The 14,525-nt window shown below is 36.7% G+C and overlaps 1 protein-coding gene across 16 annotated transcripts in view; it reads left to right on the top strand.

Annotated features, from left to right (window-relative positions):
• The first annotated feature begins 694 nt into the window (after nucleotides 1-694).
• The window catches only part of mycbp2 (MYC binding protein 2), a 91,570-nt gene continuing 77,739 nt past the window's right edge, over nucleotides 695-14,525 (top strand). For 8 of the 16 annotated variants that reach the window (XM_041259709.1, XM_041259718.1, XM_041259719.1 and 5 more), the window contains exons 1-4: nucleotides 695-1,369; nucleotides 8,601-8,676; nucleotides 11,966-12,181; nucleotides 14,078-14,231. In XM_041259709.1, the coding sequence (XP_041115643.1) occupies nucleotides 1,101-1,369; nucleotides 8,601-8,676; nucleotides 11,966-12,181; nucleotides 14,078-14,231 (715 nt within the window). In that variant the 5' untranslated portion in view covers nucleotides 695-1,100. The remainder of the gene's footprint in view (nucleotides 1,370-8,600; nucleotides 8,677-11,965; nucleotides 12,182-14,077; nucleotides 14,232-14,525) is intronic. The other 8 variants (XM_041259716.1, XM_041259722.1, XM_041259721.1 and 5 more) reach the window with 4 other exon arrangements.

The raw sequence follows: 14,525 nt of genomic DNA on the forward strand, positions 1-14,525 counted from the left end.
TGGGTCTTGGGAAGGCGGCAGAAGGCATGGACCAGGAGTTGGGTCAAATAAGTAGTGAGAAAAGGAAAATAATGTGTTGAGAGAAGGAGAGTGAGGGGTCAAAAATAACACCTAGGTTTTTAGCAGGAGATGGAGAGAGATAATAAAAGCATAGAGATGAAGAGGTCAGAGGAGAGAGACGATGCAGAAGGAAAGTAGAGGTAAGATTTAGAGAGGTGGAGTTTGAGCAGGTGAGAATGTGTCCAAGTTGAGGTAGCCGAGAGGCATTCTGAGATGCAAGAAAGGAGAGCATTCTCCCTTATCTTAAATTAAGCATTATAGCTTAAATTTGCAGATCTAATTTAGTTGTTATATATATATATATATATATATATATATATATATATATATATATATATATATATATATATATATATATATATATATATATATAAGGAAGGTGACCACTCAGGACATTACTAAGGGTTAGGCTAGACTAATCTGCTTGTGGACCTCCCAGAGATGATTTATGCAGACTCAGTGGTGTGTCCATAGATTTATGAAACATCAATCATTTGGTAAATACATACAGCATATTTTCTAGATGAAAACGGGTGAAACCGAAAGAGAACTCAACGTTACTGCGAGTTTGCAATCTTGTTGCAGTCTCCCCTAATGCGAGTACTGCCGTACTGGGTCTAGATGGAAACGTATCCCAGCATGCCTGATAGTGAAAGCAGGAAAGGATGGTGAAGCTAAGATGGCAGCACTGAGGGTGCAGCCTGTTCGGATTCAAGCAAAATACAAGGAACAAACAAAAACAAAGGACACACCACAAAATTAAAAAAAAAAGATCAACTGTCGGACAAGGAAGTGATGGAGTCCCGGAAATAAGTATTACATTATCGTGCTGAAAAGACAGGATATTTAGTCTTTTCAGAAGGGAGTGTATGTATTTTTTGCCGTTTCATTTGGAGATTTATGGATAAAATATTTTTTTTGTGAACATTTAAACTTTATCTCCTGTAGTTGTACTGTGATCTTACTGACAGGCATAACGATCTGTTATGTATAAATAATTTTGTTATAATATAGGAATTGATCTATACAGTACAAGGGTGATGTGTGCTGCTGCTTCTGCAGCGGGGACTGGAGGGCTTCTGTCATCCTGTGCGCCCTCTGTGGGGCTGGGTGACAGGATCAGTTCTGGAGTTGGTTCGGATTTTTCTAGCATTGGACCAGGTATGGGTGCGTGTGCCGGTATTGGGGCCCAGTCAGATTGCCGGGGTCGGTACCAGTTGCTTTTGTCTGGGAGAGCACTGGCCGAGAGGTACCGAAGAATATACACCGCAGCGATCAGCGACAAAGAGCAAGGGATCAATCAGGGAAGGTGAGTGTAAAAAACATAAAAAATAGACATACATACATGATTTAATATAACTAAGCCAACACTTTAAAATGTGGACTATGTGTGAAACCACAATTATTATGCGTAACGCACGGTTGTGTATCCATAGCACGTTCATATTATAATATGTAATAGGTATGTGTATACATTTTGATAATTATGTACACCCTTTAATGTATTTTATTCTGTGTATGAATGCAGATTGGTAAGCGTGTAGTGTCAGACCAAGAACGTTGCACACTGAGGTTTACTAGCCTTGGGTAAATCGTAAATGACAAAATATGATGTAAAATTAGCGTTTGTGTATGTCATTACATCGATACAAGTTATATCACCACGAATACTGTGCTATATATGTTGATTAATATTTGATGAGTAAAAAAAGAATGAAAGCAGTGCGGGCCTAGCATCATGGGGCTGGAGTTACCAGTACCCTGGCAACGCACTCCGAAGAAAGCTTGGCTCTTGACAGTGTTGGTACACCGTGCTGGGTGAAAACGTTTTTGTGGCTTTCTGCTTAGTACAGATGTGTAAAGAAAGACATTTCAATTCGGAGTTATCATCAACATGTCATTTTTACCTGCAAAATATATATGGTTATTGTCTATAATTGTATGACACCAAATAGCTGAGACAACACAATATAATAGCGGTGCTACATGTTATTGCTTCCAGTGTGTTGTTTAAGGCCTTTTGTAAATTGGTCTGGTGAAACCTGCTATGCGGTGATAAAGCTATGTATTTCGCAGTTGCTTCTAGTACGCTGCTAGCATCCAAAACGTTTCTCAACAATTTACGAATGCATGTTCATAAAATGAAAGCGTAAATAAAGTCCTCTGTATGTATTTATTTTTAAACAAATGACCTACAGGAAAAAAAAAAAAAAAAAAAAAAAAAAAACGTTACATGTATTTACTACATTTACTATGAATAATTTGAGTACATGCAGGGCAGTGTTGCATCAAAATGTAAAGCTGCTGGGCAATCCGTATTCTATAAACATGTTGATGTTATTTGCCGTCACGTTAGTCATCATACGTGTTAACATTTATTTCATTGATAATGTAGTCGAATTCACATAGTTGAGATGGAAACCTTTTTTTGGAAAACTGTTATTTTCTACCCTGTTTTTCATTATGTATCCTGCAAGGGTAAACGAATTACAGATTGCAATGCAGGGGTTTTACTTGGGTGGAGCTTTGTTTTTCTTCCTTCATGTAGGGATGTGCTCTTAAATAGATCAATTGGATGATGTATGCGCAAGACAAGTGTATCTGTCAGTGGTCGCATAGATTGAATTAAAAGGATTGTTGTGTATGTGCATCAGTGTAATAAAATGTCCCTTTGGACTACACATGGCGAAAAATATTCAGTTTGTGAAAGTGTAATCTGCTATTTTAGTTTCGTGTCTCAATCCATTGGTTACTACGTATTTGTTGATTTACGTTGGCAACTAATCATTCGATTCACTTCTGTACCCAGGTCAATTTTTGTGTAAACACTCAGACATATTGACAGTATAAAAATATAAACTGGTCTGCCTTGTACGCAATGTAAAATAAAGAAACCAGTTAACTGTAAAGTGATGACCTCATGGGCTTTTGTAGCATGCACAAGTCAGAAGGAGATTCTCTAGGTATATTTAAAATGAGTGTGACAGGCAGACAACCGGTGCCTCCAGATACAGCCAGATTCTGAAACGTATTCGCGTAAACTTCTAAAAAAAAAATAATTTTTGAGTTTTGTCGTTATTTTAGAAGCAGTTCTCAAATTACATACGCTAAAACTGTGCAGTAATATTAATTACCTCTACCTACTGTACCTGTTTGTGCTTGAAAGTAGACATTTACCTTTTCAAGCACAAACTTGGCTGTCTGGTAATGTTACTGGTCCAGCTGTATTGTTATTCAGCACAGTTTTTAATCCTACTTCTATTTCTTTCAATCAAGTTCACCTTGTTTGATGTGGACCTAATATGCAGGCTTCCAGGGCCAGGCAACATCACGAATGCTGGTGTTAGAATAAAAAATTATTCTGCATCTTTGTGTATTATAGAAATCAGATTGACTGATTGTATTTCATTTTTGTATTTTTTGTTTTCATTTTTACAGCAAAATCTTCTTTTTTTTTCTTTCTCCCAGGAATCGAATCATATATTTATTAAACCCTTGCCTTGTATGTGTGGCAAAACCATTTCATTCATGTTCAGGTTTAGAAATCTGCCAGACTTGGTCAATGCCTCAATTGTGATTATAGCATGAGTGCATTGGAGTGCTCTGTTTCAGTTTCCAGATGTTGCAACGTGTGTTCATGTGGTTAAACCCTATGAAGGAGGAGTATTAGATCTCACAGGATATGTCTTTAAGAGTGTGCGTCTAGGCCTACAACACTAACCTGATTTGTGAGAACCGTAACAGTAAAGACTTGTTTTTTTAATTTGTACATTCTACCCCTTTTCATTTTGTTAGAGCAGCAATATTTTTTGTCTCAGTGCAGGAAATGACTAAAATTAGGGTTTGACTCATCCTTTTGGTGTTTTGTGTTGAGAAGAAATGATATGTTTACAGTAAAGCAGAAAAAGTGCTGTCCTGCAACTTCTCTCAACATGGTGTCTTTTTTTTTTTTATTTTTTACAGTGGAAGAATTAAATCTATATCCTTTAGTTTTTTTAACCCTCAAACACTGAATTATGAATGACTAAAAACTCTAATTTACAATAAAATGCACTGGATTGAGATCTCACTGCTGTTAAGTGTATTTGTGTGTGTTTTTTGTTATTAATACAAATCTTAGAAAGGGGTCCTAGTTTTTTTGCACCAAGTGCTCATTCCCACCTCCACTGCCGCAAGCATCCTTTTGATTGCCTGAGCCAGGAATTCATACACTACCACTGTCTTCCACATTGCAGTCCAGCACTCTGACCCCATAGCTGCTGATTCCCATTCAAGGCACATCCCGTGCAGCTACTGATGCTTATCATTTTACACTGTTCTACCATGTGGTTTTTCATATCCAAATACCCAGTGGTTTTTAATTTTCAGAGTCTCTGATAGCACAGTATTAGACTATTTTATTATAACTTGTTCAAAAGCAAAAAAAAAAAAAAAAAAGATGGAGAAATATTACATTGACCGAAAACTACATAGGAATGCTTCAGAAAAAAATGGCCACTAAAAATTGTCAGTGTGTTGTAATCCCATCATGCCCAGGATGCAATTACTGAGGATATGAAATAGCTCTCCATTGCTGTGGATCACCTTTGTATTCTACTGAATGCAGAATAACAGACTTGAAGGCACACAATAAATAATATCCCTGTTACAACAGTGTCCCCTCTGCATGCGAACAAGCTCTTTGCAAGCCACACTGTACCTACATGTAGGGATAATGATTTTCCATTCTAGGGAATAGCAAAATCAATTTTTCAAAAAAAGACCAGTTCCCTTTTCCCCCCCATTTTTTATTAATGCATTGACTATTTAAACATGGCATTTGAACATAATGTTGATAGTTAAAATAAGTAGGAAAACGTAATTATAACAGTTCAGAAAACAAATGTTGAGAGAGTCATATACAGTCTTCCACTGACACTGTAGTTCAGTCTACAAATGAAGGCGTTTTGAAACAACCTGTTCAGCTTATTGCTGGCATACAATAACAATAAAACAAATATGAAACAGTTTAGTAACGGTCCAGTAATGTCATTTGAGTGTAACCCTATTTACAGTACTCCAGAAACCCAGTTTAGCATTTTACCGGCATTGCAGAAACCAGGATAAAATATGAAACGTGTTGACGGACTCCTTGCTCTGCACAGGTTCTCTGCGGTGTATCTCCTGATTGTAATTTAAATAGCGCCCCTGTTAATGGAAACATATTATTAATCCTCCCAATTGTTTATTTAGTAATTCTGCCTTATTTGCTAAATTGAACAAAGTGTGTCTCCAGACAGTGTGTAGTGTAGCGATATCCTTTACACAGTAAAGCAATCAATTTTCTTTAAGGAATGTATAGTTAGAAAAATAGCTTTGAGCTTGTCTCTTTATCGTCATATAATTTTACAGTCATTTACAGTCATTGCTAATTCAACATTGCTAATTATAGCTTTATTAAATGGTGGTAGAATGGAAAAAATAAACATAACAATTAAGTACACAATTAATTTAGCTTACTGGCAATGTGATCTCAATGGTATTGACTCGTACAGAATCAGTCGAATGACAGCAACATTTGCAGAATAGTATCCTGCTATCCTCATATAGATTAGAAAATGTTTTAGCTCTGTCTTTTGCGGAAACTTTTTTTTTTCTTCGATGGTGTGGCTGCCATGTTGAGTTTCGGCTCAACCTAACTGGTTGTAGTGAAATGAAAAAAAAAACTGGAGTTTCAAACTGAAAAAGACAACACTGCAAAATTCCATTCCCCAAATGTCCAATTCCGTGATTCAGCCCGCGATTTTGAGATTGCAGAAAATCAGTAGCCCTATACATGGATACTTAGTTGTAAATGAAAGATTTTAAATCATGTGCCGCTTGTTTTGTGGCAGTTACTAACTCACATTACATTTTATACTTTTGTTTTCTAAGATAATGTGGCAGGGAGCTAGATTATAAAATCCTAAAGTAGGTTTTAAGTTATGCTGGTTCTATGTTCTTGGGAATTTACTAAAAGCAATTACAAATATTTCAGTAAGAAGGCCAAAACCTTATACTTAATTTCAACTCTGAAGAAGCAATATTAAATTTAGATTTGACTTGTATCAGGCTGTTTTGCCCACTGGACTGTGATATACAACTACTGCAAATTGAGAACAATTACACCCAGGAAATCTATGTGGTGAAAATGGCTTCCTTTCAGTAAATCACGTTCATTACAATATGCTGTAAATGCTGGATTACAGGTCTAGAGTTTTGTGCATTTATTCTTTTTATGTTTTGTTTGGGGAGGGGGGCGGGGAGGTAGGAAAAATCTGACACTGATGTCATTACCCTTGCTGTGAAGCACTGTTACATAGTCCTAAAATTGGAAAACGGTCAATCAAACAAGCTGGGAGGATGGTTACAAATTATTATAACATTAAATATCTACACTACTTGAAAACTAGATGAAGTAAATGTAGGAGCTTAGCATATTTACTGTTCATAGTTGGTCAACAGTGAGATGGTGCCATTGAGAACCTTCCAAATGACTATGGTGAAGGTCAAAGACCACAGGCTTGAAAAAACAGGTCCTATGAAGTACAAAAAATAAAATTAATAATAATAATAAAAAAATATGACTTAAGTACAGTAAGTGTTGAGGATTCGGCACATATACTGTGTTTTCGTGGTCTGGCTGATATGGACTTAGTAGCCTAATACAGTACTGTGTCTGCCAATTGGGCGGGGATATCAACAGAAGGCATGTTGCCAGCAAATCAAATAGACAAGAGTGACAGAATAGCATGCAAATCCTGGAACCCTGTCTCAATGCTCTTAAAATAATGAAACTGGGAAACGGATGACTTTGAGATTTCCCCAGGGCTGTGACACTTAAACAGATAGTTAATTATTTTTGGCACCAAAGACCGAAGACAGTGTGGTACACGTGGTTCTGTGACAGTAGTGCTATGTGATCTGCTGAACAATACAAAAAGAATATATATATAAAATATATGTTGCGGCTGTTTTATTAAATCTGTGAGGTGGAATGCTGCATCCACCACCGATCCATTAATTTAAACAATGACAATGTTCCATTGTTTAGATTACTACAGTATATATGAAGAGTCTGTGCAGACTCTTTTGATGAAGGAAATTACATTATTCATACTAACTGTCACTTGCATAGTGTACGGTCACCTACTTCAGCAGGTACAAGCTTGCTTACTGAGAGCGTAACAGAACACAAAGCGCAGGCCGCAGTGCTTATGTCATGTGACCGGGAAGGAGAAGGAGAGCTACACTACACAAACTGCATGCTGAGAAACAGCACTGACAGCTGTAGCAAAATCTGATGATATTTAATATTTTACATAACAGTACATTTCATAAATACGAAGGCCTGGGAGACTGAATAACTAGAGATTTACTGCAGTACCTACTGAAGTAGGTGAGAAATAACTTTTAATTTAACCATCAAACATTTTGACTAATGCCACATCTATACTGTACTGTAAATGACAGATCTTTTCCCTACCTTATGATCATACTACAGTTTTGCACAGGTGAGAGAATACTGTATCTAATAGGCTGGCCATCAGCCTCACTACATTTTATACAAGTAACATGTATTGCAGGCTGAGTGCTCTTATAGTTATCCCCTGCAAGGTGATGGAGGTATACAGTACTGGAAGGAGTTGTACATCCGTTAGTATATAGTAGTCACATTTTATCCAATTGTTATGAAAATTTGTATTAACATTGTTTAGCATAAGTTATTCATTGTATCCATGGGTATTTCAAAGCCAAACCTAGGTTGACACGTGCTAGTAAGAAAATAGCCCAGGAAAAGGAGCCAAGTGATATAATTTGCCCTTGCTAAGCTGTCTAATGAGCCTGAGATCACTTGCTATTCTGTCCGTACAATTGTCCATCTGTTTGTCACGCAGATTGAGTGGGTTGATAGGTGTCTCCTTGTCTGTGCAGCCATCCGCCTGTATGTTGCATTTCCATTTGAATTACAGTACATGTACCTTCATTTTAATCTACGTTGCTGTTATACTAACACCTAATTTGCTTACCTAGTGACACTGAGGGCCTAACTGTCACAGATTCCTATAACTACAATAACTGTTTTATTAGAACGCTTACTGCGCCCCCCCCTAGAAAGAGAGACACCCCCCCACTGGTTCATAACTGCTTTGTTTCCAATGTTATAGAAGCTCTTCTGGGAAAATCTAACAGCACCGTTCACTTTTACTTGTAATGTAACTTAGGTGCCATATTGGGGTATTTGATTTTCCAGATCATAAAAACCCAACAATTCAAGATATTGGCTTTATACCCTATACACAGTTATATTTTGTAATCCCAGGTACTGAATAAGAAAAAAAATGAATGCCAGTTAATATGTAAAGTTGGGACACTGCCACAGTGTCAAAGAGCAATTGTGCATTACTTTAAAAAATAAATAAATACTGATTAATTTGTACAACTCCTTGGGTAAAGGGTTATTGTGTGTGAAAATTGTATTACAATGTTAATATTAAATGTTTTTTTGTTTAATGTTTTAGGGGAAAAAAGGCTTTGAACAAGAAAAAACTGAAAAGGAAGCAGAAGGTCAAATCAAAAGTGAAAACAAGAACAAAGGTAAGAATTATGTGCGTCTCCCTGTCAATGTTTTTACAAATTAGAAAAACGTTAGGGCTGAGGTATCTAAATATGAATGTGCTGCACTAGAGTTGTGACCGTCAGACATGCTACATCACTGTGGCGTTAGTTTAATTTAACTGTAATTTTAAAGGAAAAATGGTAATTGCAATTTTGCTCAATGATGTGGGGCAATTGATTGAAAGGGAATTGGAAATTGATTGTAAAAGGAATTGGAAATGAAATCGACCCCAACCCTGCTCCTCAGATGTTTGTTCTTACACTTATGTTCGTAATAAAAAGATACTTCTTAATGACTGTGGATGTGGAATTTTAGTATAAAATGGAAAACCTTTAGAAGTGTGATGTCTTTAATTGTATTTGTAATGTTGATTATACTGTACTTTACTGTAGCACCTATAGTAGATGACAAAAAACAAAATGGTGATTATTAAAGAAAAAAATGACGCAATAAAAATAAAAAAAATACACTTATTCTGAGTGACAGCGATTGGAACCCAAAGGGAAAATGGACGTGCTCAAATGTTACCTGTTTTGCATTTGAAGCAGGAAGGTTAAATTTTATCTATTGAACAAGCAAATTAGCCTGCTAAAAATAAGGAAATTATTAAATACTTGGTCCTATTCTGATCTGTTTGCATTCAGAACAGTGGCCACTGAGCACAAGTAAGTTAAGGTCTGAGAAGTGCTCATTTATATTTTACTGTAATGAAGTAGAATATGGATTTTCATCGAACAGGAAAAACAAAATCTGTGGCCTTCAAATTCTTTCTTCAAAGTTATTGTGGTTTTATTTTGTTAGCTTGAAACAGTTGTACTGTACTGTAGATGCTGTAGGGCCTCTTCCAGGATATTGTTTTCTGACGGTTTCTGTGAGATTCTGGAAATCGTTCATCAGTCTTCTAAAATTGGAAGCCCTATATAGACTGCTATCCCTGTAAGCCAGAGTGAGTCATCAGTACCAAAGACTGTGTTTTCTTTTCCAAAACTGACACTGTACGCAACAGGCTGTCTCAGTCTGAGATTGTCACGTTGAAATGCTAATTAGGTTTGCTCCTATAGTAGTGCAGATTATCAAAACAACAGTGGTTTCCCAAGATTATTTGTTTGTTACTTCATTGGCACTTTTATTTTAGGTACATAGAAATACTGTGTCTGTTTTAGGCTGGTTCCTACATTATGGACAATTCTTCCAACATTCATTTGGTCCTCAGGGTACAGCAGGACACCCAAGCAGACAAGACGAGTATTCCTGTCACCTTGGTGTGAACATAATGACACTCAAAGCAATGGGGAGGACCTTTAAAATGATTGTCCGTTCAGCCCCAGGTATTTTGTGAACTGCTGTTTTTTTTTTCGAAGAAGAAGAAGAATGCTCTGTAGTCAGACAGTAGACTTTATTTTCACTATGTTTCGATTAGATGCAACAAAGGTTCACTTCCTGTGTTACAGGAATGGACCTCATCTGAATCAAATAAAAAAAAAATGAAGTGGAGGTGCAAGAGTGCTAACCAGAGAGAAGACAGGAACCTTGATTGTATTAGTCTCCGCTATATATTCTTTCAGTTTATTCCCTCATTTTTCATTTTCTGAATCCTGCTGTACAGGAGGGCTGAGACAGCCACATATATAAGTATGTGCAGTAACACTTGTTCCTGGTTACATGAGCTCAATCAACTAGTTCAGGTAGGTACTGTTCTGGTGCTGTCTCCCTGCGGCCGACCTTTGCTCATATACGTAGAACGCCTCAAAAAAAGATTTGCTCGTACAGTTCATTAGCGCTTGCCTATTTCAGTTTCAGTGCACGCTAAATCTAGTTGCCTATCTGTGGATGTCTTGCAGAATTGAATTCAGCTGTATTACTCTAGCTTGAAAGAAGAAAGTGGTCATCACCCTAGAAGTGGTGATGTCTCATGATAACACACAGTCCCTGGAGTGTATTATTGCTGTTATTAAATGGGTCTATGAGTGTGGTGGTGTTGGTAAATAAAGAAGACTAAACTTTATTTTAGTAATTTTTATTTGTGTAACCTGCCATTGAGAGTACTAGTAGTTCTAGAGTAACTAGCATTGTTAGTTTAACAGTAAAACATTTGATTTTAAACAGTTGTGTATAATATTTTCTTTTTTGGGGCTTCAATAATAGTTTCTTGTTTAAGCTGTAGATATTGAACTGGGTGTTGCCATTCATTGTTACAATATGTATGTCTGGAGAGCTGCTACTGCTATTGTGACATTTTGTTTTTAAATCAATGTCAATGTTCTTTTCAGTTAGCCAGTCACAGAAAACTCTCATTGCCCATTTTTTTGGCGCTTGGTGTTTTCCTCAGTTGCATTCATTTCTAGGTTGTCTAAATCTGCTTCATTTACCTCCATATGGAGAGACATTTTCTTTTTCTGTGTTTTCAGCTGCTGAACTTTTATAGTTAATCCCAGGGATTGCTGCCATACTGACTGACTCAACTGGTTTTGTTTACCCAGGCACACAGTTGTTGTTGGCGTATTGATTTTGTTTACTGTGATGAGGCCACTTTGGAGAAGGAAGTTCCGCACTGCTGCATTATCACCAGATATCTAATGGCTAGGGAGAAGGTCTTAGTCAATCAGAATGTAGTATTTCCGCCAGTTGTTTCTACCAATTTAATAATGTACAGCACTGTATTCGTGTGGTTAATATTTTGATTCTCGTTTTCTTTGTATTGCTTTCTACAGTATGAACGCACCGACTTTTTTCTTTGGGACTGACATCTTTCAGCATTGTCTTCTGTAGTACAGTACTGAAGAACTAAAGTAAACTAGTTAATGCACAGATAAAATAAGTTCCTTTATTTTTGTTATCTTGAACTAGGTAGATACTAATCAACAATTTCCGATGGAAGCTTTGTTTTCGTTGGCTGCCGTTGGCATTGTTCAACGTTGTGGGCCATGTCTCAGCAATGCGGTCCAAGTAGAATCATGTTTGTAATGGTCCTTCCATCCATGCAGTTTCATCGTGTTTTCTTTTCAGTGAATTAGAATACTGTAATCCTTTTTAGGGAGACACGTCATTTTCTTTATTTTATAGAGCAGTGTATCGTAATATCAGTGACCTAGAGAATGTATTGAACTTCAGACCGCATTGACTGCCATTCAGAGATCAGTCAAAAATAACCTTTGGATAAAGCAATCACAGTATTGGTTGCACACAGGTGGATTTGATTCCAGGTGAGGAGAGCAGTGTGTAGCAGGGTTAGGCCCAAATCTGATTGGCATATGTTTTTACTTTCAGACTGAGAATCTAGATGGCACCGTCTCTGTGCCAGATATCAAGCTGCATAGCAACCCATCTGCGTTCAACGTGTACTGCAATGTCCGCCACTGTGTGCTTGACTGGCAACAGAAAGAGGCCTCCCTGGCTTTGGCCTCCAAGAACTCCGTGCAAAGTGGGGAGTCTGACAGTGATGAGGAGGAGGAATCCAAAGAGCCAGCCTTTAAATTACCTAAGGTGAGTGTGACATTTCTCTATGAGTTGCAGACATGCCTGGGTTTAACAAGAGGTTTGGTCCAGCAAAATGTTTACTTCTTTGATGTACAAATGGATCTAATAACATGTTCACTAGATAACTAAAGATATATTAGACCCATGCTGCTTGCGCTGAACAGTAGTATGGCAATATATGTGCATTTCTGTGCAGTCGTTAATCTGCGCTGAGAACGTGCATACGTGCAATGCAGCAGGAGCTTTGCTCTAATCTTATGAACTGAGATGTAGAGTAACTACACCGTTTCTTGGGGTTGGCCTGACATCCTTGAAAAAACATCCCTGAAGACCCCATTGTGCCTTGCATGCATAATGGAATAGACTAGAATTACATTGTGTTAGTCAGACCTGAGCTCAGTTATAATTTCAATTACAGCAGAATTGATTACTGAAATTGCAATTATAATTACAAGGCTGCATTTGTTCAAATTCAATTACAGTTACAAATATGCTGCAGATATTAGTTACACTAAAAAGTAACATAAATAACTACACACTAACATGTTTACTCTGTTATTCTACAAATACAGAAACATAAAATATCAAACAAATAGGATCACCAAACGTGGCTGAAAATACAAGAATATTGATCGAATGACAAATACATGGGTAATTGAACTGTTATTGATCAATTATATGGTATAATTACAAGTCTAATTACAAAGATATGCTGAGGTCCAACTACAATTACATTGTAATTGCAATTAATTACAGATTGCACAATTACAATTGGAGTTGACCTCCGGTCTGGTGTTAGTTCTAGCATCAGAATGCGAATACAAATAAAAGTGAAAAATAATTGTTTTTAAAAAATGAATCCATTAGAAGCCCCTAAATATGTCAGTCACATGGCAAATCTTTGTTCTAGTCCAGATTTATTGGACATTTGGAGTATTAAGTTATGTTTTAAAACATTTGCATTTATTTTCTTTCAAAGCCCATTTTTATCACAATTTGTAATCTTTTATTAGTGCAGAAATATCTTAAAGACCGGTCTTGAAAGTATTCCAGCCACCATCATTTACCCTTACAGCAGCTTATTCCCATCCCATTTATATAATACCTGTTTAAATACTGTACACAGTATAAAAATCACTGCATTTTCAACTCCATTTACAACCACTACAGTTTCAAATGTTGGTCACTGAACCTCTGAAACTGTATTGCAGAAAAAGTGTTCCTTTATTAAATTCAACCATAATAGCAAAAATGACATTGAATACTGCTAAAATGCCACTTGCATAATCTAAAACCTTTATATTTGAACAGTTTCTGAAATTGCACAGTGGGGGAAAGGTTACTTACAGAAGTTTGTTATTTTTTTCCACTATTGATTAGAAATATCAGCTTACAAATTTATTTTCTATTTTTCTTTGTCACCTTTTTTTACTCACTTAACCGTAATCATGAGTAAGTGAAGCATGGGGTTTTCTGGTGCTTACTTTTTCTCATAGGGGGTTCTCTAGATCATCCTGAAGCTGTCCTGTCCCGTTATTATTTAATTTCATATCATTTGATTTGATTTCAGTTAGGTTTTAAATGGTCCATTTGCAATCCTGCTCATTAATTTGAAATCTGTAATTTGGCCAGGGCTGCAAGTAAAATGAGGGATAAGAAGTTAATTCTGAGTGTAATGGAGAGACACAAATTAGTAGATATGTAGTAAAACTTGGTAATAATCGTATCACCACATTTAACGTTTTTGGAAAGCATGTACAATAATTAGTTTAAACATTTTTGGATAGCTGCTGTTTTCTTAAAATGAATATAGAATGCAGTTTGCATTGAAGCTACAATAAGCGGAGATAAAGAACAAACCTATGTTAGTGTTAAGAAGCGTGCTGCTTTTGTTTTCAACAGATCATTGGGATTGGACTGTGTGGAGTGTTTGAGCTCATAAAAGAGACCAGGTTTTCACACCCATCACTATGCCTGAGGACTTTACAGGCATTGCTGGGCATGCTGCAGGGCCAGCAGCCAGAGGGGTTTCAGTCTGAGCCTCCTGAGGTTTTAGGTAAGTGCTTTAATGAACACCACAGTACAGAGCAGCACTACAGTTAAACTTGCATGAACTTGAATTTGAACAATACACAGTCGACCCTCTTTATACCGCCAGGTATAACTACAGTACTAGTTCTTAATACAACAGTAGGTCTACTAGTGATGTTTTTATCATCTTTTCCCATCTGTATGAAACATGCATGGTTACTTTTGAGGAGCAGTTTATCCTTTAAAAAATACAAATAAAAAATAAACAGTCATTTAGTGTCAAATCACCCAAACAACAGTAAAACAGTAAAACCATAAA

Source organism: Polyodon spathula, chromosome 9 (assembly GCF_017654505.1).
Source record: "Polyodon spathula isolate WHYD16114869_AA chromosome 9, ASM1765450v1, whole genome shotgun sequence".
NCBI classification, from domain to species: Eukaryota; Metazoa; Chordata; class Actinopteri; order Acipenseriformes; family Polyodontidae; genus Polyodon; species Polyodon spathula.